Source organism: Australozyma saopauloensis, chromosome 3 (assembly GCF_035610405.1).
Source record: "Australozyma saopauloensis chromosome 3, complete sequence".
In the NCBI taxonomy this organism is placed as follows: domain Eukaryota; kingdom Fungi; phylum Ascomycota; class Pichiomycetes; order Serinales; family Metschnikowiaceae; genus Australozyma; species Australozyma saopauloensis.
The window spans coordinates 1113445-1140339 of NC_086133.1; the positions used below are offsets into that span (position 1 = coordinate 1113445).

The following is a 26895-nucleotide window of genomic DNA, read 5'->3' on the forward strand; positions in this document are numbered from 1 at the left end:
CAAATGGCCGGGGTCAGAAGTTGTCTCGTGCAAACATGAAAAAGCACGACCGACAATGGGCTCTGATCATTCTACTGAATGGCCACGAAGCTACTACTGACAAGCCTGGCGACGCTCGCAGCAGACGCAACGAGCGGAACGCTTCGCTGGAGGAAACGTCTGATTCGTTGGACAACCCACAGAAGAGCAGCAATGGCAAGAAAAGCCGGCGGAAAAAGAAGAAGAAGAGACGGGTTTCACTTCCCGTGGTTTCGTCGTCTTTGTGCCGGTCGTTTCCTCTTCCAGGCCCGGACCAGATCGAAAGCTATCTGAAGGCATATGACAGTGTAGACTTGAACACACGGTCCAACAGTCCTCAAAATTCGTCCAGCCCTGACAACATGTCACTCGGATGATCATTTTTTTTGCATGATAAGATATTAGTGTGCTTGTACTTCAGGCCACTACTGTTTGATACTTCTACATTTTTGTAAGAAAGGTACATGGCCACCTTTTCTCAGAAAATTTGGCCTTGTACTATGCATGGGTCCGGAAATTTCTCTTGCACCATTCTTCGCGATCTTTCGTTGTTGTTGGTGTCAAGTGGAACTCCGCAGCGGGAGGGACGCGGACCACACCCGGTTTATTTTGAGCTAGAGCGATTTTAATCAGTTAATGTTTGTTATTGAATGTTGTAGACTTTTAATTGCGTGATGATATTCAGTATTTGATTAGCCTGCTGGATATTTTTGGCAATGACAGAAACTCGGATTTTACAGAGAAGTTGTGCAAATGCTTACATAGAAAATACAAATCAAAGCATTCGGGTTTTCATTGCTTTTATATGATTCTCAGCTTCGTTAGATAGTGCTGTTAATTTTAGAGATACATCTTTTCCACAAGTGTATGCAATTCCTGAATATGTTCATGGATTCATTAATTTACAGAATATTTATATTGTCCCCTCACTTCTTCACAAAACTGTCTGTACTTTCAATGGTCACCCCCTTTGGACCAACAGTGACAGTGTTGAGGTAATCAGCTGGAATTCTAGGGATAGGCTTCTCCTCAGATGCAATTGGCGTGCCAAAAGACTCCAAGCTGGGGAGCTCAAATGAACGCTCAAATCTGTCATGAGGTTCGCCTGCCTGAATCAAGACAGTGCGTGGACCAATGATGCGCACAAAGCCAGGTGTTTCTCTGGTTTGACGGCGTACAAAAAAGTAGGCGTCTTTGATGCCTTTTGCAGCGATCCATGCGTAGTGTTTGGCGTTTATCACAAAATCCGTCCATGTGCGGATCTGCGCTACCTTAGGAGGAGGCATGATGACTGCTGGAATGGCTTGTGTCTTCTGCTCGAGTTTTACGATACTGTTCTGCAAATCTTTAGGACCATTTATGGAAACTCCCAACAAGCAACTCTTGTTTACTGCAAAGTCTTCTCCCGCATTGACGTTGACCGTATAGACCAGCCCGTTACCCACTACGCCAATAACACCTCTTCCGCCCACAAATGTGTACCCTGCACGCAACCACGAGAAAAGGCCAGTTTCTGTTCTTACTTTGGAGCCCAAATCTCTGGCTAATTGCCGTGAAATCTTCTGTGGAATCTTCAATGTGTCGATTAAGAGGGATGGCCCACTATAAACATGCAAGGAGTCGCGTCTGAACAAAGCCCAATCGGATTTGCCGTCCAATTCTATGGGCGCAATTGCTTTTATGGTTTTGTTGGTGAATATTCTTGGTAATATAGTGTCGGCCCTTGCGGAAACCAACAATTGCACAGGCTCGGTGCTCACAATTTGCGTAAATCTGGATGCTAGATTACCATACAACATTCTCTTCAAGGGCTCGAACCGTGTCTGCGTGATACTGACGTTATCAGACTTCCCTTGCACAGCCAAAAGAGAACCACGCCGGATGTTGACGGCTAGCGACGGAGGAAGAGAGACGGAGGCGGCAGATGGCGGCTCTCCAACGGCTTCAAGTGTGAGTTTGCTGTCTGCGGTCAATTTCGGCAATTGGAATACAGAAACCATGTTGCTTTGTGTTTCTGATGAATCTGGAGAAGCTACTGCTTCGCCAGGCCGCAGTGCCTGGCTAATATGGAAACGTCGAATAGCACGCGATACTACTGCAACCGGGACCTTCGATTCTATCATTTGTGATTGTTATGGTTTGTGTGGTTGGAGAAGTGGGTAGTGATTGGCTGGTCCTGGATATAGTCTCTGGAAAATTGACAGGAGATAAATATCTCCAAGAATGAGTTATCAAAAAATCCATTTTTCTGGGAAAACCGAGACCTTGTATTACATGCGCTTTGTCCAATTGTGGTCCTGAAAGGAATGTGCTGATTGGGTTCGTATGATGTAGTTGTGGCTCTCATGATTGTTCTCAAAAGACTCGATTGTGTAGAAGTCACGTCAAAAGTCACAAATCAGCTTGAAAGTTTTCCCGGCCAGCGAGATGCTTAAATCAATTTAATCCTTGTCCTCGTACTCCGATTGTTCGTATTTTTTCGTGCTTTGCAATTGTGCAGAAGTACCCTCCACTACTCTTCTTCCAAAGAAGTCATACTCATGTTCTGGATATTCGGGTGGAAGATCATCTCCCTTGCCTAAGAGCTTGTCCTTTTGGAGTGTGGAATTCCCATATTCTGGAAGAAAAGCTAGTCCACGTTGGCCTGTTAGTCTCCGATCTCCGGTCGAGAAAAAGCCATACTTACGAACGTTTGCCTCGATCCAAACAAATCCCATCTGACCAAAGTTTGCCTGGAATTTTGCGTTACATGAGAAGCACCCAATGGCTGGGAACATATCCAAATAGCAGCCCTTCATGACGTCCATGATTTTTTTACCATTGCGCGTAATAAATATAGTTCCAGAACTCACCATGTATCCAAATCCGACTATGTCAGATTGCGAAAGAGGCGGTAGGACCTGAGCATTGAATTGGCTCTGTTCGCCGCGATGTTGCTGTAGCGGCGTAGGAAAGGGCTTGTTGATTTTGAGATTCCCTGTAGACTCGTACGCCAAGGAGAAGTTGTTGTAGCCCGGGAGACGGAACGTCGAAGGGTAAGGCTTTGTGACTAGGCCTAATGCAAAGTGGGCGTTCGGGGAATCCTCAGGGAACTCGAAGATCTTCACCTCAAAATAGATTGTATCTGGACTTCGGTTCTTCGACGGAAGTGAATGATTGAGCACTGCAGTCGCAGTTGAGTACAGCGCTTCATTATTAAGAAAGTTTACTTCGGTACGGTCTTCTACAATATACCGAGCCGCCAAGATCTCTTTCTCTTGCTCGAACTCAAACGCATTGATGCCACAATCCTTGATCAAGAGTTCGTCTTCTCGAGTATACGACCGGCCTCTCACGTGTTCCGGGTTAGGTGGATTATTGTTCAGAAACTCTTCTCCCTCAAGGAATGCTCTCTGTTCTTCTGGCGAAAGCGTTCCGTAGTCAAACTCTTCGGCTAACTGCATGAGCGACTCTTCGTCATTTAAGAAATTTCGATCAACATCGCCGGAATTAAATACACTATTGAGTAAAGGGCGATATTCACCATCGCGATTCGGAAGAATGAGCTGTAGCACCACTAGGGCGATGACGACAAAGATGAGGAGACTGACTCCTGAAAGAAGCACCAAAAGCGAATCTGGCTCCATCGTTTCTTACTGTTGATATTGTGTTTCTGGCAATTTACACTGTGCAGTTTGTAATGACGTTGGGTGGAATCCAGTGGGGCTTTATATATTCCCATATACGATTATGAGCCCTGGCGAGTGCAGGTTGGGAGCCCTTGGTATACACTAGATCAGTGAGCTTGAGAATTCAAGCGAAAATCCGTTTTGTGGCGAGAAAGTATGGGGTAGTTTCTGGTACTGATAATGTAGGCTGGGGTGATTAGGTGTGGGTACTGCAGGAAAGCACAGAGCGAAATGGGGATAGATATGAGACAGCAGTATCGAAAACAAAATAAGTGTATTTCTTTTTTCGATTTTGATTCAACACTATAACCTATAGATTTTATGAATTCTTTTTGTTAAGATATGTTTTGGTGCTTTAGTGAGTAATATTGGTCTTTGGAGCGGTGGTTGTACATAAATCAAAGAATGCACAAATTTGAGACTTTTGTTGAATCTGGCACAGTCGAATCTTTTATAGTTAGCCAAAGCTCGAATAGCATAAATAGTTTCTGGATTTCAGCAAACGTATCGGCGCACTCGGGGAGCCCAGCAAATCTGAAACAGTGGCTGCAAAATTCCTCATTGTGGGCCGTTCTTTCATCAGCAAAAAGATCCCTACACAATAAAAAGGCATGAATACTGCAAGCAAAGCCAATTCTAAGATACGGAAAAATCGTCTCTTGAATAATCGTAGTCGAATCTCTTAACAATATCACAAAATCGAGCACAACCCTACGATAGCCACTGACTTGTTCAAATTATCTATTGTCTAAATGTCTCCGATGAAATAAATACTTACGCATGGAACCCCTGCTCCTTGAGGTAGGCGTTGACGGCAGCCAAGGTACCAACAATGTCCTCCGACAACACAAAGTGCTGGGCACCATTGCTGTCCTCTGGGTTGGCCAGAACAACAATCAAGTTGTCCTTACCAACGGCAGCAGCAATAGGAGCAATATCAGCGTTCAGAAGAACAATGACACCGTTACCACCCTTGACGAACTCGTTAACCAAGTACGAGCTGCTGTTGGAATCGTCCAACTTGGTGACACGACGACCACCACTGTGCTGGTTCAAGATGGACTGCAAGGCGGTGCTGAAGAACTCTCCGAGCTTGTCGGTAGACTTGATCACCACAGCAAAGCCTTGGCTGTAACGAGGTGGGTAGCTCTCTCTCAAGATCTGGACAACCTCTGGGTACGAGAACCAGGCTGGGATCTCAGAACCGTCTCTCAAACGTTGTCTCAACTCAGTACCGGAAATGTTAGCGGTCTTGACCTTGGTGACATCGATGGTGTCAATTGGGGCGTATCTGTCCTCCTCAGGCAAGTAGGTGACCATTCTGAAGGGAACAATCTTGATTTTGTGGTTGATCTCGTCCTCGACTTGAGCCAACAACTCTTGAGCATCGTATGGGCCGTAGAAGTCAACACCTTGAGAGTTCTTACCTGGACCAGCATGGTCTCTGCCCACAATGAAGTGGTCAACACCGTAGTTCATACGGATCAAGGCGTGCCACAAGGCCTCACGGTCACCACCCATTCTCATGGCCAAAGGCAACAACGAAATGGTGGCCAAGCCCTCAGGGTACTTCTTCAAGATCTGCTGGTAGACCTTCACTCTGGTGTGGTGGTCAATGTCACCCGGCTTGGTCAAACCAACGACTGGGTGCACCAAAATGTGACCGTCGGCGCCAATGTCCTCGGCGGCTCTGACAGTCAACTCTCTGTGTGCTCTGTGCATAGGGTTTCTGGTCTGGAAGGCGACAATCTTTTGCAGGTCCCAGCCCAATCTGGCGAACTCCTCTCTCAACTCGCTAGGAGTCTTTCGAAGGTCGACGTAGTCGTAGTGGGTAGGGTAGGCCAAAGCTTGGATGGAACCACCAATGTACACATCGCCGGCGGTCTCGATCAAGTACTTGACAGCAGGGTGCTCAGGGTCACCGCGGAACACCTTGGCGGCCTCGTTCTGCTTGTTTGGCTGGTAGATCGACTGCACGGTCAAAATGGCCAAGTTCTTTTCGTCTCTGGAGTCCTGCAACACCACACGCGAGCCCACAGCCAACTTTTGCGCGGTCTCGGCGTTGACGTCGAAGGTGATAGGAATTGGCCACAACAAGCCTTTTCCGGTCTTTTCATCTTTGATGGAGGTCAAACGCATCTCCTCCACAACGGAGGTGTAGTCGTCCTCATTCAAGAAACCGTTCAAGGGAGAGAAACCTCCGTTCAAGATCAACTCCAAGTCACAAAGTTGTCTGTCTGTGAGCTTTAAAACAGGCAAAGATTGAGCCTCCTGGGCCAATTTCTCCCTAATTGGAGCGTCTCTGATGACGAGATCTTGCAAAACTTCACCGTGAGGAGTTGGAATGGGCATTCTGATTATTTAGCGGAAGATTTCGGACAGCCTCGGGGAATTTCCTGGGAACTTTTCTTGCTGTAGGAGGCACTGGGAGCCAACTGCCATTTTATTTGCACCCAATCCCCGATCAGGCAATCTCACGTGAGGTTGCAACTTTCTGATCTGAAACGGTAAGGGTGAAACAGTGGGAGACCAAGAGGAAAATGTGAGAAGACAAGAAAAATGGATTGAGGAAAACGAACGCAGAATTGAGAATTGTGGTTGTGGTTGAAGGAAAAAAAATCTCGGCACTGGAGGAACGGAACGACGTGGTTCTTATATGCGATATATAGTAGATAGAACAGAGTACAGTAGAGGTGATGTAATAGATGATTGAGGTCAATTGACCTTTTTTTACAATTTCGAAATCTTTTCTTATTTTCCCCTCTCTTTTCTTTTTATTTTTATTTTTTCTGGTGGGCGTTTGCTTCAATTCGTTCTATTACTTTGCGGTTACTTCTTCTTCTGCGGTATTCTCAACGCTTGATTACCTCAGCAAGTCAAACACAAAAAGGACAAGAGACACACTGGACCTAAGTCAAATTTATGACAAGGATCACTCTAACAGGGCCCCCACATACTTTGACAGAGAAAGTGGAGGTTCCCCACCATCTCCTCTATTCCAGCGCCCTCCACGTTTCGTGGCGGCAACACCAGGCACTATCAAGGCCGTAACTCGGCCCAAAGACAACGAACAAAATGAACAAGATAGATGCTGGCCAATAATGTTTCGTGTAGAAAAGCGCAATCATAATCGAAGCCAATATAATTGGCCAATTTTTCCATTTCCTGCTTCCAATGTCCACTTCCAATCCTCATCTTTCATCTAATACTCTCCAACAAACGCACCTCCCAGGCCTAATTACTGATTACACATGACACTCACACTAGACCACCACCAGACCAAACCATACCAACTAAACGCCCACCAATCACAAAACAACAATTCCAAAAAAGCAATTCACAAAAACATAAATAGACCCCTTCCCCCGCCAATTTTCTCCCTATCCCAAAATTTCCCACCCTCGTTTTCAACCCGACTCCTAATGACACACCGCAGCAAAGACAGCCCAAAATTCGCACCGCTCGGACTTTTGTGTGCCAGACCACGTCTGGCCCTGACGTTATATAAGGCCGCACACCTGCCCGAATTTACCACCACCATACCGTTTTTTCTGAATAGTATAAGTAATAATGTCTGCTCCAACGTATGTTTGAAATTTCTGAAAGGGACCGCTCTATGGTGAGTTGGCGGGGGCCGCTTCGGGTCCCGAATTGGATTCGGTTTTATGGGTGTTCGGGCCGAGACCGGCGTGGACCTGATTTTTCTCGTAATACTCCAGTCAATGGTGTAATACGTGGGAAATGTGGTTTGAATCCATGACTGGTCGATTCGTTGATGTCAATTGAACTCGATTGGTCTTTTTCTCGTCCGTTTCGGTCCATTTTTCGCCTATTTTTCGCCGTTTTCACCATTTTCTCATTTAAGCGCATTATCCCAATTTTTATTGCAATTCTCAGTACTAACAGTTCCAGTGGTGATATCGGTTTGATTGGTTTGGCCGTCATGGGCCAAAACTTGATCTTGAACGCCGCCGACCACGGCTTCACCGTCGTGGCCTACAACAGAACCGTCTCCAAGGTCGATGACTTCCTTGCCAACGAGGCCAAGGGCAAGTCCATCATCGGTGCCCACTCCATCGAGGAGCTCGTCGCCAACTTGAAGAGACCAAGAAGAATCGTCATCTTGGTCAAGGCCGGTAAGCCTGTTGACGCCTTCATTGAGCAATTGTTGCCTCACTTGGAGAAGGGCGACATCATCATCGACGGTGGTAACTCCCACTACCCAGACACCAACCGTCGTTACGAGGAGTTGAAGGACAAGGGAATCCTTTTCGTTGGTTCCGGTGTCTCCGGTGGTGAAGAGGGTGCCCGTCACGGTCCTTCTTTGATGCCTGGTGGTCACCCAGACGCTTGGCCTCACATCAAGGAGATCTTCCAATCGATCTCCGCTAAGTCCGATGGTGAGCCATGTTGCGACTGGGTCGGTGATGCTGGTGCCGGCCACTACGTCAAGATGGTCCACAACGGTATCGAGTATGGTGACATGCAATTGATTTGCGAGGCCTACGACTTGATGAAGAGAGTTGGTAAGTTCTCCAGCAAGGAGATCGGTGATGTTTTCGCCAAGTGGAACAAGGGTGTTTTGGACTCTTTCTTGATTGAGATCACCAGAGACATCATGTACTTCGACGACCCAACCGACGGTAAGCCTTTGGTCGAGAAGATCTTGGACACTGCTGGTCAAAAGGGTACCGGTAAGTGGACCGCCATCAACGCCTTGGACTTGGGTATGCCTGTCACTTTGATCGGTGAGGCTGTTTTCTCCAGATGTTTGTCTGCTTTGAAGAGCGAGAGAGAGAGAGCCTCCAAGGTTTTGACCGGCCCATCTGAGGACGAGCAATCTCCAATCACCGACAAGCAAAAGTTTGTTGACGACTTGGAGCAAGCCTTGTACGCTTCCAAGATTATCTCCTACGCTCAAGGTTTTATGTTGATCAGAGAAGCCGCCAAGGAGTACGGTTGGAAGTTGAACAACCCAGCCATCGCTTTGATGTGGAGAGGTGGATGTATCATCAGATCCGTCTTCTTGGGTGAGATCACCTCTGCCTACAGAGAGAACCCAGACTTGGAGAACTTGTTGTTCCACCCATTCTTCCAAGACGCTGTTGTTAAGGCTCAAAAGGGTTGGAGATCTACCATCGGTAAGGCCGTTGAGTACGGTGTCCCAGTCCCAGCTTTCTCTACTGCTTTGTCCTTCTACGACGGTTACAGATCTGCTCAATTGCCAGCTAACTTGTTGCAAGCTCAAAGAGACTACTTCGGTGCCCACACCTTCCAGGTCTTGCCAGGCCAAGAGAACGACTTCTTGAAGAAGGGTGAGTGGATCCACGTTAACTGGACCGGTAGAGGTGGTAACATCTCTGCTTCTACTTACGACGCTTAGAAACTCTAGAAGACGTTTCTTCTCGTGTGTATGTGTGTAAAGACGAATACAGTAATCTAAAAAAGAAAAATGTAACGGTAGAATATCTGACTACATTCTACATGTGTGAAAATTTGACTACATTCATTCTACATGGTTGAGCATCTAGAGCAGCCAAACAGTTGTATAGGAATATCAAATCTAAATTGAGCAATTAATAAAAAATGGTGGTGCCTATATAGCATGCCTCAATACTCAACAGCACGCTGGCGGCAGACATGGAAAAGAATGGCGAGAAGATAAATAATTGAATCATGCGGAGGCAGCAAGAGGGTCTCTCTTGTTCCACTCCATGATCAAGTCATCCTTAGGGAAAATGGTGGCAAAGACCTTGATTTTCTCGGACAACTCGGTCTTGTGATGAGTCATGTCAGAGTTCATGACGTACTTACCCAACATACCGGTGAACAACATCATGACGTAGACTTTACCGAGACAAACATGGGGACCGGTACCGAAAACCAACCAACTGCGCTTGTTCATGTCACCAGTAGGGTTCAACCATCTGTCTGGGTTGAAAGTGTCAGGCTCAGGGTAAACCTCGGGGTCGTGCAAGGCAGGGTACAAAGTAGGAATAAGCATGGCGCCCTTTGGAGCAGTGTAGTCCTCAGTGACAGGGAAAGGCTCCTTGACCAAGTATGGCACCATCAAGACGGGAGGTCTGTAACGCAAAGACTCTTGCACAACGCAGTTGGTGTAGGTCATCTTGTTGATCAACTCAAGGGTCAAAGGCTCGTCTGGAGAAGATCTGACGGCCATTTGCTCGGCACGGATCTTCTCAGCAACGTCTGGTCTGTCAGCAACGATCTGGAACAACCAACAGGCCAAAGAGGAAGAGGCATCTTGCGAGGCGAACAAGAACGTGAAAATGGTCTCGGAGATCTCCTTGTCGGTGAACTCTCTGATCAACAACTTGGAGCTAGGGTCCTCGGCCTTGTTGTCTCTAGCCTGCTTCATCAAGTAGATCCACTCGTCCATAGTACAGGTTGGCTCGCCGTTCTCCTCGTTGATGTATTTCTTGGCCTTGGCCGAGCAGTCAGCGAAAATGTTCATGGTCTCGTCGGCAATCTTCTTACCGTACCAAGTCTTGGTGTAAGGAATAATAATTGGGAAGTTGACGAGCTCCATGGCGGCAGTGATCTTGTAGTAGTTATCAGCGATAAGCTTGATTTGCTCATCGGAAATGTAGTCACCACAGAAGGTTCTCAACGACAAGGCACACAACAACTCTCTGAACTCGGGGAAAAACTCTCTTGGACCCTCGTACGCGCAGAAACGCTCCAAGTAGATGTCCATGTACTTCTCAAGAACAGGCAAGTAGATCTCGAGCGCTTTAGGCGTGAACAAACCGTTCAACGAACGACGGTAGTCCACGTGCTCCTTACCATCCTTGAACACCCAGTTGGTGGGTCTAAGGATCTTGATGGCCACATCCACCACACATGGCTTGACGTATCTTGGCGAAGACAAGATCTTTCTGGCAAGATCTCTGGTGGAGGCGATGACTACAAACTTGTGGAAAATAGATACACACGACAAGGGGCCCGAGTTCCATTTGCTGAGGTACTCCTCGAACTTGGGGTCCAAACTCTCGAGAAATGGACCAATGATGGGCCACACCTTGAACTTGGGACCGGCAATAGAGCCTTTCCGGATCTGGTACATCACCTGATCATAGGTCAAGATGGTGACGATGGCCGAGACTACGATTTGCCACCACGAAAGCGACATCCAAAAGTCCTTTGCGGTGGAAACAAGCGATACGACGCCGGATTGGGAGACGTCGAACAGACGGGTGTGGTTTAGAGCACTTTCCATCGACATTTTGAGGAGGGGAAGGGGGCAGTGCTTCGAACCAGTGGAAAATGCAGGTTTTGCTACAAAGGTATAGGGAGACTTTGTTGGCGGAAGTGGAAGAAATGCACACTATTTACGAATGGGTGGTAATCACGACCTTTATAGTGGGTGGTGAAGAGTGCTATACGAAGGACGCGAAAAAGTGCTATACGAACCGGGAACGTTGCTTGCCTGCAGTGTTGATGCTCTTGTCTGCAGTGCCGCTGTAAATAATGAGCCGAGATCCGATGGGCTGACTGGGTGGTGGGACAATTTTTTTTGCAGGCTGGAAATTGGTTGGAATGGGTGGGAAATTGGTCGGGTTTATATAGTCGGTGCTGCGGCGCGGCTAAATTACGAGCCGGAACTGTACTGTGAGCTTCCATTTTGCGAGCGCCTAAACGAATGGACCTGAGGGTGCGACCGTCAGCGATATTTCCGGTGGGGTGATTTTTTTTATGGAAGGTTGATGTTCTGGGATTGGTCCGGGTCGCGCTTCCATGGTCAGCTGTTTCTGGACGTTTGGTGTGATTTGTAGCTCGTGTGATTTGATTTGCAGCCATGGCCAAATGCGGCAGTTCCGATTCGTGGATCTATACGAGGTGCGAATTAATAAGCAATGAAGGTTTAGGATTTGGTGTGATAGGGGATATGGTGGATTTCTTATTTTGGGACTTAGTTGTATATTTGATTGAGTTTGGAAGTAAGGATAAAGCTGTACGAGAGAAGGGACTATGTTGGTCAGCGGTATCAAATTGCTTGTGTATTCTCTCATGCTGTTTGAGTGAGCGTTGGTACCTATACATTTACGAGTTGTGTGTTTGTGTGATTCATTATAGGGTGTACTGACCCATAGATTCGCTAAATGTATATACATGGGAGATTCAATGAGTGTGATGAACAGTCCACGGAATTGCTTTCCTGTGACTACTCAAAGATAGTTTCTTCTTTCCTCTGGCTACTCGTAGATAGTTTCTGTTTCCTCGCTTTAGTTTAGTCCAGAACCGCTAGAAAATGAATGCCAAAACCAATGCAAGGAACGTAAAGGCAGAGGAAATACTATAGCCCGCAGCACTTCCGCCACGACTCTTTGATGAAGAAGTTCCAGTCTGCGCCAACAGCGTTGAACGTCCCGGCAGCGCCGAGCTAGCCCCATTCGTGGTACTATTTTTGGTTATGTTGACGCTCGCCTTCAAGTCATTTTCAAGTGTGAATCTTGGAGTCAACCGCAAAGACCAGTCGTCAATGTTGCTGGCATTTCCGAACACCTTCAAGGCTCGGTACAAGATCTTGTATTCACCCTTCGGAATAGTAGTTCCGTCAGCAAAGGAATCAATACTATATGTCTTAGGCGATGAGACTGGCGTAGATGCAAGTGGAAACAAAATACTTTCGTTGGTACTCAGCAACAGAGAAATCGGACCAAGCATGCCTTTATCACCGGCCGTAGCTGGCCATCTGTATGAAGTAAGATCGTAGTCTGCCGTCACTAAGTCAAAAGACATTAAAGACGAGCCCCATGAAATGGGACCATAGACGACTGGCAGCTTCAAAACTCCTAGGTTTCCATTCTGGTCTGTTGCCGCAACAAACTTGTCATCTTGGCCAGTTCCAAGAGCAGCAGGTTCACTCCATACGTCCTTTTTGGAAGAGTCAAACTCCATCCCCATGTAGGGAATGTAGTACATCCGAGATTCCGAGGACGTGATATTGATCAAACCTGAAAAAATTGGTGAAAGAGACGACTTCAAGTCGGGAGTTGGTCTTATGGTGACATTGAACGATCCAATCTCACCAGGTTTGAGTGAAAACAGGGTGCGCGAAAAGTTTACCTCATTTTCTGGGAATCGAGGCACGGGATCATAAGAAAGAAGACTGTGGTTCTGAGGGATAGGATAGAGATCCAGGCTAGCAATCAGACCATCTGCGTTTGTGGCATTAATCACCTCCGAACTGAGACTAGAGATCAAATAATCGAGAGTGCGATTTCCAGTATTCTGAATTTTGATTTCGTGGTTTGCAACCCTATGCTCGGTGTCGTTGAGATTAATGAGCGGATCAGAGAGAAATGTTGTTTGGGCATCGAACATATTGGGCATGTAAGGTAACCCAGAGCCTTGCTTGGTGAATGGATCATATAAGTAGGCGTCTGGTCGGATCGAGCCGTCAAGGAAGTATATTGTATTTGCACAGACTTTTGTTGTAGCCAATAGCGATCTCCTGATCTGCTCGCTGGAAACATTCTTATTGCCGCTCACATAAAGTGCTAGTGCGCCTGCTACATAAGCAGCCGCATAAGATGTTCCATTCTTCATAGTGTAGGCACCGTCGGCCACTGCGCCAAAGACATCGCCGCCGGGAGCGACAATGTGAGGATAAATGCCCTGGTCAAAAGTTGGGCCCCAAGAAGAAAAGTCGGACATGTAGTTTGGCTCCATTGTATGGGCTGCGCCATAGGAAAATGGGGCTGATTTGTTAAACTTAATTGTTCCAAATTTAGGAGTACTTCTGCGCTCGCTGATATCGGCATTCAGCATGACTCCAATGAAGTTGAGCTTTGATGAATTCCGAGGCAAGTTTTTAATGATTGATATGCTCGAAGCCAAGATAAGACCCAAGTAGTTGCGTTCTTCAGCCGCTTTTATACCCACTTGTGGCGAGCACTCTTCTATTGAACCGATAAGGAAACTTCCGGAACCATCCGCTGGTAATTTTTCCAAATCACAAACGTCACTAACGATTGTAGCATTATACGAGGAAGATGTGTCAAACGGTGTTCCATCGCTCGTGTAATATGAGAAGGACGTGTCGCCAGTCCCATTCGTCAACGTGAAATTATACACGAGGGCGTTAGCTAAAGTATATGATCCGACCACGATGGTTTTATCAGAAGCCGCGCCGTTCTTTCCAGAGTAGAATCCCTCCCGGCCCAAGTCTGAGGCAGGGACGATAACAGGGATCTGCGATGTGACCCTAGAAACAACTTCTACAGTAGGAGAATTTCCAACAGGAATATTGAGGCCCTGGGAAATCAAGAGTACGTCCACTTTATCGTCCAAAGCACGTAGCATGGCTTTGCGAACGAGTTCTTCGTAGTGATCCTGACTAAAAATCCCATTCACCAGATCCTCGACCTTGTACATACGAACATTTGCTTCGGGTGCAACACCCTGGAAAGCTTGGAAGCCTCCAACGGCAAGAGAAGCGCAAAATGTACCATGTCCAGTCGAATCGGAATTTCCTTCTGCCAACGGAGAATCCGTAGTGAAGTCATATCCCGGAAGAACCCTACCTTTAAGAGATGGATGATTTGCGTCGATTCCAGAGTCAATAATACCGATCACACTTCCCTTTCCAAAGATTCCACGGTCATGAATTCGAGTCACGCCAGTTCTAGTGTGAGGTGTGATGTTGAAATAATTGAATGTATCTCTCCCTGTTGCGCGCTTGATATATGTGTGGGCTGCCGAATTGTCTTCATCACCGGCTTTTTGGCTGAAGTGTCCCATCGTCTGAACATCCCAGTCTTCAACACCATACGGCGCTCTGCTCAATAATTCATGATTGAATGTTTGAGCTTGAAAGATTTCATTCTCCTCTAATGCTATTTCATGGATATTTCCGCTTTCCGAGGTTTCACCCCCATCAATGGTCAATTCTTGAGTTCTCTTGATTGAGTCATCGAAAGGATATCCCAATCCCAATTGCGGAAGCAAAATTGTCGCAGCCACGAACACTATTGCCTTCATGAATCTGGTGGAAGTATCAAAAAATTTTAAATTGTATTCCTTGGCGGCACCTGGGGGTATATATAGGTTGAGAACCTCGCTTATGCATGAGCGGCTAATTTTCGACTTCAAGATCAGAGCTCATAAATTCCTCGAAGAGAAATTTTTACAAGAAAGACGAATACATGCGTATGATTGTAGGTTAATGTGAGATGTAACTTTTATGAGAATTTTTAGAATCGTTTATATTGTGTTACGGTAGAAGATTATCTTGAATTTCAAGAAATTACTCAGAAGTTGTGAAGGAAGTGTAGAGAAGTTTTGATCTAGAAATTTGCTAAGTGTGAAGGAAATGATAATTTTACAAACAGCGCTCTTGTCGGGACCGCCGGCATTGCTACAAATCAATTTTACTTCATTAGATTGGAATCCTCAAAACATCATAATGATGCACCAGGTGTTGGGAAGGTCGGTTTTGGAGCTTGATAATCAATATTCACAGTTCAATTCCCAAATAAATTATTGGCTTTTCAATAAATTCATTATGTTCGAATCCTTCATTTCCTTGTCACTCGCATTCGCTAGTCGGCTTTACTCTCTACCACCGCCAAACTGAACCTCAGCACAACAAATCAACAATTTGAAACATCAACACAATGTTTAGAAATTCCGAACCAAATCGAAACATAAGATACTATAGCCACATTTTAGTACTATTGTGTTTCAGCGATGCTCATCTCGTCACGTGACACATAGTGAAGTTTCCGATGATCATCCCCAAATCCAATACCACTAAAATAACACAATGGCTAAGCGGAAGTCGAAGATAGACCACCAAAAAAGCAAGCGTTTCCAGAAGGATAACGACCTCCTCACTCCTGGTTCTTTCAAGGCAAAATCTGCCGAAGATGACTGGGAAAATGAGGAACAAAGTTTCGAATTGCAGCCCAGAAAGGGCGATACAACACGCCAAGTAGAAGCTTTGCCCATCAAGAGAGGCGGAAAGGTCGAGCGTGTTGTACGTGATGTAGTTCCAAAAGAAATTGAGAAAGATGAAGAATCAGAGGAGGAATTGGTAGATACCGAAGAACCTCAAGAAGAAGAGCCAGCCCAGCTAGCAGCTCAGGAACCAGAAGGACCCAAGTTAACTCCACAAGAACGTTTGCTCAAAATCAAAGAGGAAATCGCCCGTCTAGCGTCTAGAGTGTTGGAGGATCCTGAAGAGAATGTGTCTTCCTTAGTAACATTGAGAAAACTCACATTGGCACCTGAGGTGGCCACAAGTAGACTTGCCATCTTGGCTCTTATCCCTGTGTTCAAATCGTTGGCTCCAGGTTACAGAATCAGAGCGTTGACCAGCGCAGAGGAGAAGGAGAAGGTCAGTAAAGATGTGGCCAGACAAAGAAAGTTCGAGCAGACTCTTGTCACTAATTATAGAGACTACGTCGAGCTTTTGGGCACCCAAGCGCGGATTTCGGCCCTGAACTCGCAAAACAGCAAAAACGTGACTCCACAACAGATCAAGCTGGGACAAATCGCCGCCAAGGCAGCCTGTGAGCTCTGTAACTCGTCGTTGCGTCATTTCAACTACAACGAGGAGCTTTTCACCATCCCCATCAGACGTCTTAATAGAAAGCCAGCTCTTGCGTCTGATCTAGAGGTGTTCACTATGAGTCTCCGAACATTGGAGACACTTCTCAAAGACGACAAAGAGCACGGTAGTCTCACACATACCATCGTGAGAATTCTCTGCAAAGTAATCAAAGACAAGAAGTTCCGCGTTGACGAGGCAGTGATCAATGTATTCTTGAGTGTGGCGCTTCTTGACGATTACGACCCAAACAGCGTAAAGAAGGATGCAGCACCTAAGATGAAAAAGAAGGATAGAGTGCATTTGTCTAAGAAACAGAGAAAACAGAGAAAGGAGCTCAAGGGTATCGAGGAGGAGATGCGTAAAGCCGAGCAAGCCATAACTGCAGAAGAAAGAGAAAGATTTCAATCGCAAACTCTTAAACTGGTGTTGACGCTTTACTTGGAGATCTTGAAGGTGGCCTCCTTGGGAGAAGACACCTCTGCCAAAAGTCTTGTGGCCGCAGTCATGGAGGGACTTGCTCGTTTTGGTCAGATGGCCAACTTCGATCTTCTTGGAGACTTCCTCGAAGTGTTGAAGGAGACAATGAACAATATCACTGAAGAGCACTCCATACAGACCGAGTTGTATGGAATTCCACAAAATGTGGATGACGATGACAGCACTGGTGGTCTCTACACCAGTGAGGACGTGCGGAAACTTCTTCTTTGTATCAGTGCTGCTTTCTCGTTGGTTCTCAATCACGGAGAGGCTGGCCGTCTTCCTATCTCGTTTGACCTCTCGTCGTTCATCACCACCTTGCATCTTATTCTCGTGGACGTCGCAGTAAGCCCCGATCTTGAGTTCTCGCATAAATCCTTACGTCTCGCGGACCCATTATCGGAGTCCGAGGTTCCAGACAAGCCTGCTGTGAATGTTTCGACCAACGCCGAGCTTCTCATTAAGTGTCTTGACCTTATATTCTTCCGCTCGAGAAATGGCTCCTTGGCGCGGGCATTGCCATTCGTTAAAAGATTATATATCTCTCTCTTGCAGATGCCCGAGAAGACCTCCATTGCCAGTTTGAAGTTTGTTGCCAAACTCGTGGGCAAATATGGAAGCGGGTTGAATTCGATGTGGAGTTCTGAGGATCGTGTAGCATCAGAGGGTGGATACATTCTTGGAATCGAAAAGGAAGGCGTGGAAGTGGAGATGGAGAGAAACAACATTGGATCTGCGGTATTGTGGGAGAACGTTTTGCTCGATAAACATTACTGCAACATCATCAAGGACGGTGCCCGGAGCATAATGAAGAACAGTAAGGAGAATGGTTCTAAATAGACAGTGAGAGTAATAATTGTATGGATGGCATGAACAAGAAGCAAAGATTTTAATGTGTACTGAAATTATAGAAATATTCATCGTAGTTATTTAAGTATGAGATACCGAATTTGCAATGGTTGACTGCTTCATTGAGCTAGGTTCAAAAGTATTCCTTGAATTCATATCAACAGACCATCAAATTATTCCGACTGTTTTCAAATAGATATTTTAGTTCGTGCTTTTCTCGATTCATAGCTCACTCTGTACAATTCTTGTTCTGTCCCAATTCGATTCCGCTAGATCCTCTCAATTCATCTCTTCCCTGGTTCAATTCAAAGTCCATTCACCATCCAATTCACCAGCCAATCCATCATTTCTCTATCCCTTCTTTCCATCGCAACTCTACACATATACCTACAAAATTTCCCATTGAATGTATTTTCTATTTTTCGTAATGCTACTCACTTCACCAACTCCAAGTTCTCGTAAACAGCACCCGACTTCTTGTACAAGTCCAGCGCCTTGACACCCTCGCCCGAAGCCTCGTTGGCCTTCAACTGCTTGACCATCAAACGGGCCTTCTCTCTCTCCTTGAATCCGTGTATGCACTCGTAGTAGTCATCGAATTGAGGAGTACACTGTTTGCTGGTGGAGGTCTCGGCAGAGGTGTAGCAGGCCATGAAGGTCTGGAACTCGTAGAAACACCTTCTGGTGCCGCCGTCACGGGAGTAGGGCTGCATTTGTGGATGTTTTGGTGGAGGTTGTGTTGGGGGTAGGGGGATTAGGTACAATGTGCATTTCATTGGCCTGGGGACTTTTGGGCCGTGCACGACTGGCTGCAAAAAAAAAAGACGAATCTCAATTTGGGGTAAACTGAATTTTTGAGACAATTCGAGTTTATTGTTTCCTTTCATCATTTTTTCATCCTTGTTTCCGCGTCTGTATGTGTCTTACACAAAGGCAAGCATTTCCCGAATACACTTCTTGACTTGGTAATAGAGAGGTCCAATTTGTCCATCCACCAAAATGTCACCAGCATCCTCACCTTGGGCGTTGTCGGTGGCGAGCTTCTGCACGGAGACTTCATTGTTTACCACAAGCAATCCCTCACCCTTGAACTCGGCGTTCATGTTGAGCGAAAGAAGCTTCTTACGAAGCTCTGTGAGTCGCACATTTCCAATGGCTAGAGTGGATCCAGAAATTGCACTGCTTCCCGTTTGCGATGTAGGCGAGGCTGCCTGTTCTGGCGCCAGGAGCGGTTTGAGGAGCAATTGTGGAATGGCGTTGGTGCCGTCGTTGTTCTTGCTTACATTGATACTAGACTCGTAGACACCCAACTCTCCCTTAACATGAGTGAGCTTGTATTGCCCTTCAAGTTTCTGCCACATGAGAGCCGCACTCAATTCATCGTTCAATTGCACTTCGAACTCGCTATTTCTTCCTAGACCATCACCACCGACCTGAATCGACTTGTTGTTCTCGGGAATGAATACTTTGAGCTCACTACTGGTTCCAGTGGAGGCAGCACTTCTGGCATTGTAGAGGAGGTTAAAGTGTGATGAAGATGGCTCGGCGTCGTCACCTGTGGTTGATTTCAGATCCTTGATTTGTTTCTGGAATGCTGCTTTTACTAAGGCTTGTCCGTTCAAGCTAGGATCCAAATCCTTGCTGTATGTTGAGTCTGGAAGAAGAACCAAATTACGGGGTCTCAAACTTGACAAGATCGTGCTCAAAGAACGCAAATCCACCACTCCGGCAAGGTCGACGAACGAAAGCCCACAACGGACCCGGATTGCAGCGTTCAGATCACTGCCAAATGGCACCCGCTTCATCGGATGTTGTAATGTGTCGAGATACTTCAGAAGAAGCTCGTTGTTAAGTGCCTCCTGAGGTGTGAGTTTGTTGTCTCTGTTTAGTTGCTTCTGCTTATCAAAACGGCGTCCATTACGACCATCTTCTCCATTCCATCTGCCTCTCTCATCATCAAACTTACGGCGACTCTCGTCAATAAGCTTGCTGTTGGCTGCAGATTCATCGGTGTGTGTGAATTGCTTGGGGTCAATGACTTCTCCATAGTCGTCAAATTTTCTCTTCTTTGTCAAGTCTGCAAATGGAAACATGGCTTGCTTGGGTCTCATTTTGTTTGAAACCTTGAAATCTATAGGCTTATTATTAGTCAAGTTATCAGTCACGTAGTCGGTCACAAAGACATCCAAAGTATTGATGGCAGCAGTGGCACTGCTGGCTGAAACTGCATTTGCACTGGGCAATGCGCCAGCTTCAATTGTGTTGGTGATGAGCTGCTCGTCGTCACTGGAATCTTCCTCTTCTGACGATGACGAATCGTCATTGGCATTAAGGATATTTTTGTTTTTCTTATCACGAACCTTCTCCATGAGTTTCTGTCTTCTAGACAGAGTGACTTTCTCCGTGAAGTCCTTGAGCTCAGTGGGCGAAAGGTACTCTTCTGTTGTCCAGCCGTCTAATGGAAATGCTTTCTCTAATGGAACAGGAATACCATCCTCAGCTACGCCATCATTTTTTGCTGCTGCGAGTTTATACCACTCACTGTACAATTCGGTGGCAATGTTATTGTCTGTATTAAACGCAGCCTTCTCTGTGAGGATAATTGTTGTCTTCTCGTCACGACAGATATAATCCAAAGTCTTCAGTGAAAGGTCACCATTACGGAACTCGAGACCAGAAGCGAAGACAACTTTGGGGCCCGGTAGCTGTACAAGCTCGTTGGGATCCAGGAGAAGATCGACTTTAGAGGGATTGAAGGGAGAACGAGCATAGGATTGATCGCCGGTAGACTGACCGGCATACTCTTTCATTAACAGTGTGGACATCCAGTCCAAGAGATTCGAGGCATAACTTAAAACCTTCGTTCCGGAGTAAGACAAGAAATACACTGGAATAGCTGCACCTTGTAGATTGGATAGATGTGTGTCTACTATTTGTAAGAGCTCGAAGAAACGGCCCGATATAGATACAGGGAGCAAGACAGCTCCACCGTTCGCAAGAGTGGCATCTACAAGTCCTAAGAACTTCTCTGTTCTTTTCTTATGAGACATGGCCAGTCCTAAGTGCGTGCTGGTGATCACCGCAGTTGGCCGAATGAGTTGCGGCGGCGTCGTGCCACTCAAACCTGTGAATCCAGCACCGTTCAAGAACGAATCTTTAGAGTGGTTCCATGTTGGCGCATACACCACTTTTTGCAACCGTTTTGTTATGAGCCAGAAGGCACCACCCAAAGAGTAACCTGAATTATAGGCTGTGAGCAAAAGCCTGTTTTCCAACATGGTCATGTTTTGGAAGTATTTTACCAGGGTTATGCGGTCAAACCATTCGTCCACATCACTGACCTCCAAAAGCGCCGATTGGAGCGGTCCCAAGAGCCCTCGCGACCGGTAAAATTCGACAGTGGCAACGCGGCCAAGCTGACTCACGGCAACGGTCGCATACACCGGTATGGCTGCCATAAGGTGTGGAAATTTGATACAAAGCATTGTGTATCCACCGATGAATTCCGGCGTCGGCTGCGATAGAAGAACCAAATCAACCTCGCTGAGCGTTTTCTCCATGAACAACACATCGTCTGGATTGGAGCCGTCCCAGCTGGGATCCGCCAAGATCCTTATTTCGTTGTCGAAATTTAGAAGCACTGCTTTGAACGATTCAGCGCCGAGAGAGGGCGCGAGAAGCGTGAAAGTCACCATCTAGGGGTAATCTGGGGTGTTTGAAACGAAGGTGTTGCCAGATTTGGGGTAGGGGCAGGGGAAGGTTGGGATTTATGGGATGGATTGTTTCTGGGGATGGTATATGTATGTGGGTATTGTGCAGGCAGTGAAATTTGAGTTTTTGGTTTTTAATATGTACAAATGAGTAATCTACGAATTGAATTGGATTGAAAATGCTTAGAATCGTCTTAATACAGGGTAAATTAATTTGCATACTCCTTTTTTGCTGATGTTCTGTTTCGTAGTGTACTCTTAATCTAGATACTCAATTTAGTAAAACTGAAATATCTCAGAAAAGCTCAAAAGTATTGATGTTTTGTTGTATGCAATATTGGAGTCTACAAAACACTATAATCAATCGTCTATTAATGTACATCGGTCAAATATTTGATGTTGTAGAATATAAAAGAATGCACCTCTTTTTGGTGTCTATGCAGAAACAAAAATCGAGTTGGGGATTACTCAAAGGTGATGCTATTTCTTGGATGGTAGGAAAGCAAGGTTTCAGCCTTGGTCAAACCTGGAACGCCGTGCGTGGTAGAGATACGGTCAAGCGAGTTGCGTCCAGCGGTCTTGTACTCGCCTCTCTTGATCATTTCCATCCGCAACTGGCTCAAGTTCAAAGGCTTACTTAAGAGTTGCTGGTTGTATCTTGTCTGACTCTCCACAGTGTTCTTTCTGGGTCTGCTGGAAACAGTCATCTTTCTCTTCACGGACTTCATGGCCTTAGAGAATTTCGTGGAGTCGGCACTGCGGCGGGAGACATTGTCTCCTTCAACAACTTCCTCGAGCTTGTGCAACAATTCAGTGTCTCCATCGTTAAGTCTTTCGAGAAGACGCTGCTTCTCGATATCTGCTGTGTTGGTAGGGTCAAAGCCTAATGGCAAGTCGCGGAACTTACCTGCGAGAACTTGCTCACGGACAATATCGATATCCTTTGGACTGAAGTATCTAACGGAGAAATCAAAAATAAACCGGGGGAGTAAACACACCAAAACTGCCACAAACATGCAAGCCCAGAATCCAAGTGTTCCGTAGAGATCGGCGCCCACTTTGTAGAATTCACTGGCCCAGGGTCTCGAGGACCAGATTCCGGTCCAGAAGTAGACAAGCAAAATCGAGATGGCATTAATCAACAATGAGAGCCAATCCCATCTATACTGCTGCAAAAGAATGTAGATGTTACATGATGTGGCGGAAATGGTACAAACCAACACACCTATCCAGAAACGGTGGTCCACACCAAGGCCCTGTTGGTTTTGGAAAGTGACGTAGAACATCAAGTAGGGGAAAAAGTATGCAACGACAGATTGATATAATCCATCAAACATGTACCACACAAATTTGTATTGGGACCACTCTTCACCTAGAATACCAGCACGGTATAGCTGAGGCACCACCATGGACACTGAATCGGAAACATCCTGGTCGAATACTCCCAAAATGATAACTGGAAGAGAGGTGAATGCCAAGTTATAGAACATCAAATAGGTGTACTCGTAGAGATACGAGCCGTCGAAGTTATTGTAGATACCGTACCAAAAACAAGTGAAGGTAAACACCACGTTCTTGTAGAAGAAAGATGGCACCATCTCAGCAAGTCTTTTGTATGACCATCTTCCATGAACTAACAATAAACGGGTGAGGAAACGGAATTGTCCCACACCATAATCTGACGACATGACAGCCTGTCTACCCTCTTCACCAGCGATACCCACACCGACGTTGGCAGCTTGGATCATGGCAACATCGTTGGCACCATCTCCAATAGCTAAGGTCATCACATTAAGACTGTTCTTAACCACAGACACAACATCAGCTTTTTGAGCGGGAGACACACGGCAGCAAAGCACGGATTTACACTGTTTACCCAAAAGAAGAAACTTGTGTTTCAAAGTAGTGTTCTTTTGGAAAATGAGTGAGAGTGCGGCACCGTCAACAATCAAGGCAGTACTGGAAGTAGGGACTGAGTGGTCAGCACGAGCGATTTGAAGTTCATGTTGCACTTGATCTTCGGTTTCAACATTAATATTGAAATATTCTTGCAAATACTCGGTGATGAGCCTGTCGATGTAGCTAGCATCCAGCACACCGTCTTCTGGCCGAACCACAAGAAGCTTCATCTCATTACTCAACAAGTTACACGAAAATCCAATGTTGATGGCAGTCTCAATTCTATCACCGGTGAGAACCCACAATTTGATACCTGCGTCACTCAAAATAGAGATAGACTCCGGAACCTTTTCTTGCAAACGGTCCTCAATGGCGGTTCCACCGAGCAAGGTCAAATCACGCTCCAATTCTTCGTTCAACACATCAATGCGCTCTTCTTTGTCATCATCCAAAGAATTGTTAATGGCTTTAAATCTTTTGATCCAACCATCGAGATGCTCTTCGTCGACCTCTTTTTGAGCAATACATAAAGTACGCAAACCCTCGTTGGCAAAATCTTCGAGATGCAATGCGGTTTTTGACAACATCTCCTCATTCAGGTCTGCCGTAAGGCGCTTGAAAATGACGTTGTCGGCACCTTTACAGTATAACATTACCTTGCCATCTTTACCTTTCAAAATGCAAGACATACGCTTACGTGAAGACGTGAATGGAATGATGTGGAGAAGTTCATAGCTCCTGCTTTGGCCATAAACTTCAATGTCAACCGATTTACGGAATCTGCTTTTGAATACAATTCCCAAATCTCTTGCAACAGAAACCAAGGCCTCCTCATCCGGCGATTCTGCTTTAAAGTCATTCAAAGATTTGTCTTCTTTGTTTTTCTCGGTCATTACGGTATGGCAAAGCGCCAAAGCAAGCATGAAATCTTCATTTGCTGCTTTCTGGTCTGTAATCTTACTGTGTGGCACCAATGTATCCTTCACATACTCGTCCGAAATAAAAGTCAACGCAGATTCACGGAATTGATCGTTTTTCACGAAAGATTGAAGATTGTTAACCATTTCCGTTCTATCTTGGGCAAGCAATCTGTTCCAGCGCTCGGTCTCCTTGAGCACATCGATACCTTCTCTTTTGTCCATACCCTGTTTGGCTTCGGTATAAGCTAATCCGTAAGACTTACCATTGATGGTACATTTTTTGAACTCCATAATGTTCTGAGTAAGAGTTCCCGTTTTGTCACTGAATATATATTCGACCTGGCCCAAGTCATCTGAAATACTCCAGGATTTGGGCGTGCACGGAAAATTGAGTTTTTCGTAAAACATTTTGACGTCGGCGTAAATGAAAAAGGCTTGACAGGATTTGATGATCTCGATGGATATGTACAATGAAATGGGCACCAAGGACTGATAAATGATAAGTGCAACAAAAAAGGCCAAGACACCGTTTCCGGCAGAAGTAGGAGCGTATGCTTCGAATTCGAAATAGATTCGCGAAGTGTCTGTTTCATTGTAAAATAGACCATTGATAAGACCAGAAACGAAACACAAAATGAAAAGGACAATGAAGTTAATGATGACAGACAAGTTCAACTCCCGCGAGATTTTGGAGATCTTAACGGGGGAATAGCCACCATTTAGCATGATTTTGGACTCAAGACCTGTGTAGATGGCAACACCAATAATCCATTTTGTATTTCTCAAAGTACAGCCTCTAAGCAAGACGTTGTCATTTGTAATGGCTTCCATCTCGTCATTATTAAGTAGTCTACCATCGGCGCTGTAGTTCTCGTAGTGAATGGTTCCCTTGAATCGGTAAAGGTGAGGGTTTGGTCCATCACACTCAATCCAGAACTTAGTGTTGTGTAAATCACGAGAGCGCTGTAACGAGCTTCCACATGCCAAACTGCTTTTCGTTTTCAAGTTTGTCTCACCATCCAAGTTCTTAGTTTCGATGAAACAGTTACCCTCGGAGTCAGAGGCAGAGAGGACCACAATATCCGCAGGAACCTCCTCGTTGGCGCGCACACGGATAATGTCACCGACACTGACATCCTTCCATCTTCGCAGCTTAAAGTGAGTGTCATCACCCCCACTTTCGATATACTTCTGCTGAAGAGGTGGATTAAGGATACAGTCAGGGACGACTTTGGTGGTAGCTGCTCTAGCCAGGTGATGAGACTTACGAGGATTACGTGAACTCGTTGATGGTCTCCCAGCGGCAGTAGCACCAGCGACTGGGTCAGTGTATGAGTAGTCAGACACTATAGTGGATACTCTGTGCAAAGCATGGGCCTTCTCGGCCTCCTGCTCTTGGCGTAGCTGCTCCTTCATTTTACGATGGCCGAACGTAAATGCAACAGCCTTTTTGATTCCGCGGAAAGCTCTACGGGTTCCACGAGTACAGCTCTTCTTGAACATACGCCAGGAGCCAATATCATCCACCTCTACATTGACGTTGTGCAAACCCACCAAAAGATGAGTCGCGGTGTTGTTCAACTCCAGGTCAGACAGCCCACGCTGGTAATCTTCGAATGCATCCTTTGCAGCGGTGATGACGACAATGACAATCAACGGAACTGCCGCAAGACCAGGACTGGCCACACCGAACACGGTGAACGCACCCAAAATCACAAGCACCAAGAAGTACGCATTGGCCACCTTTCCGAACTGGAGATACAAGTTCTTGGGAAGAAACAGGAGCGGAGTATACTTGGTAGTACGGATCTTATTGGAAGGGAACTTCACGGCCGGCTTACCGGCCAGCGCCACGCGGGGCGGCAACTCGTAGTTGACGAACACCTCACGAGGAATTCGGCTGTTTAGCTCGGCCAAGTACGTGGGCACCTCTCCCAAACCCTTCTTGAACAAAAAAAGCTCGAAGCGGTCACGCATTGTCTTCGGAGGAGTTTTGTAGAGATCATGGACCGTCGGACGAGCGGAGGGGGCATCTTCTGATGCATAGTCATGTTTCGTTTCCATCTTTTGAACGTTTCCGGCCTGCTCCATAATGAGTTCCGGCTTGATCTCATCGGAGCCCGGCTCCGACATCGTCAGCAGCGATGGAGCGTGTTGGTTATGAGCCATGTGCTGAAATGCTGGGATGTGATTGGCCACTTCTAGGAAAAACGGAATCTCTCCAGATGGCTGATAGACACTAGGTGATGCGAAATAGTAGTACTGGTGGAATGAAAGGTCGGGTTCGGAAGTAATAGCTGTGGTACTGCAGGCAAGCGGTTGCGATTACAAAGCCCGCTGCAAGCTATATACTACTGCCAAATTGGGTTGTGGGCCCTGCCGGACGGGACTGTATGCGCCGCACGGTATTTACGAATCGGCCCAGTTGAACAGACGGTAAGTCCGTATGGATTTCTTGGGGAAGCGTTAGAAGCAAAGGGGCAACTAAAAATAAACGGCTCTTCTTCCATTTGTTTGGTTCTTTGGAAGAAGCTTAAAATTTTTGTTCGTTGAGGTATTTCCGGCGGCGAGGGATGGATAGACGGAATCTGCGGAGCGGATGTATTCTACATGTAGAAGACTGCAAGTATGCGAATATGTACCTGATGGAAGCTCAGAAGGGTTTGGGTGGTGAATGTGCAGTCGAAACGGAAATAGCTCTGAATTGGGTGAAATGGAGATTTTGGTTTAAGTAATGGTGAGAATATTCAGTGGGCTTTTTTACTTGACTTTGG

At 46.1% G+C, this 26895-nt stretch overlaps 10 protein-coding genes across 10 annotated transcripts; 2 read left to right on the top strand and 8 right to left on the bottom strand.

Moving 5' to 3' along the window:
- Nucleotides 1-944: 944 nt before the first annotated feature.
- On the bottom strand, nt 945-2141 carry PUMCH_002665 (uncharacterized protein; the record flags this gene model as incomplete). Its single annotated transcript, XM_063021665.1, has 1 exon — nt 945-2141. The coding sequence occupies one exon, from the start codon at nt 2139-2141 to the stop codon at nt 945-947; it is 1197 nt and encodes a 398-aa protein (XP_062877735.1).
- A 318-nt stretch (nt 2142-2459) lies between these two features.
- On the bottom strand, nt 2460-3644 carry PUMCH_002666 (uncharacterized protein; the record flags this gene model as incomplete). Its single annotated transcript, XM_063021666.1, has 1 exon — nt 2460-3644. The coding sequence occupies one exon, from the start codon at nt 3642-3644 to the stop codon at nt 2460-2462; it is 1185 nt and encodes a 394-aa protein (XP_062877736.1).
- Nucleotides 3645-4460: 816 nt separating this feature from the next.
- Nucleotides 4461-6038, bottom strand: PUMCH_002667 (uncharacterized protein; the record flags this gene model as incomplete). The annotated part of the gene is made up of 1 exon (XM_063021667.1): nt 4461-6038. One exon carries the CDS (start codon nt 6036-6038, stop codon nt 4461-4463), a length of 1578 nt encoding a protein of 525 aa, XP_062877737.1.
- A 1423-nt stretch (nt 6039-7461) lies between these two features.
- Nucleotides 7462-9069, top strand: PUMCH_002668 (uncharacterized protein; the record flags this gene model as incomplete). Its single annotated transcript, XM_063021668.1, has 1 exon — nt 7462-9069. One exon carries the CDS (start codon nt 7462-7464, stop codon nt 9067-9069), a length of 1608 nt encoding a protein of 535 aa, XP_062877738.1.
- Nucleotides 9070-9360: 291 nt separating this feature from the next.
- PUMCH_002669 (uncharacterized protein) lies at nt 9361-10932 on the bottom strand (the record flags this gene model as incomplete). The annotated part of the gene is made up of 1 exon (XM_063021669.1): nt 9361-10932. The coding sequence occupies one exon, from the start codon at nt 10930-10932 to the stop codon at nt 9361-9363; it is 1572 nt and encodes a 523-aa protein (XP_062877739.1).
- Nucleotides 10933-11951: 1019 nt separating this feature from the next.
- PUMCH_002670 (uncharacterized protein) lies at nt 11952-14693 on the bottom strand (the record flags this gene model as incomplete). The annotated part of the gene is made up of 1 exon (XM_063021670.1): nt 11952-14693. The coding sequence occupies one exon, from the start codon at nt 14691-14693 to the stop codon at nt 11952-11954; it is 2742 nt and encodes a 913-aa protein (XP_062877740.1).
- A 784-nt stretch (nt 14694-15477) lies between these two features.
- Nucleotides 15478-17583, top strand: PUMCH_002671 (uncharacterized protein; the record flags this gene model as incomplete). Its single annotated transcript, XM_063021671.1, has 1 exon — nt 15478-17583. The coding sequence occupies one exon, from the start codon at nt 15478-15480 to the stop codon at nt 17581-17583; it is 2106 nt and encodes a 701-aa protein (XP_062877741.1).
- A 443-nt stretch (nt 17584-18026) lies between these two features.
- PUMCH_002672 (uncharacterized protein) lies at nt 18027-18482 on the bottom strand (the record flags this gene model as incomplete). Its single annotated transcript, XM_063021672.1, has 1 exon — nt 18027-18482. One exon carries the CDS (start codon nt 18480-18482, stop codon nt 18027-18029), a length of 456 nt encoding a protein of 151 aa, XP_062877742.1.
- Nucleotides 18483-18515: 33 nt separating this feature from the next.
- Nucleotides 18516-21287, bottom strand: PUMCH_002673 (uncharacterized protein; the record flags this gene model as incomplete). Its single annotated transcript, XM_063021673.1, has 1 exon — nt 18516-21287. One exon carries the CDS (start codon nt 21285-21287, stop codon nt 18516-18518), a length of 2772 nt encoding a protein of 923 aa, XP_062877743.1.
- Nucleotides 21288-21766: 479 nt separating this feature from the next.
- On the bottom strand, nt 21767-26290 carry PUMCH_002674 (uncharacterized protein; the record flags this gene model as incomplete). The annotated part of the gene is made up of 1 exon (XM_063021674.1): nt 21767-26290. The coding sequence occupies one exon, from the start codon at nt 26288-26290 to the stop codon at nt 21767-21769; it is 4524 nt and encodes a 1507-aa protein (XP_062877744.1).
- Nucleotides 26291-26895: the final 605 nt, after the last annotated feature.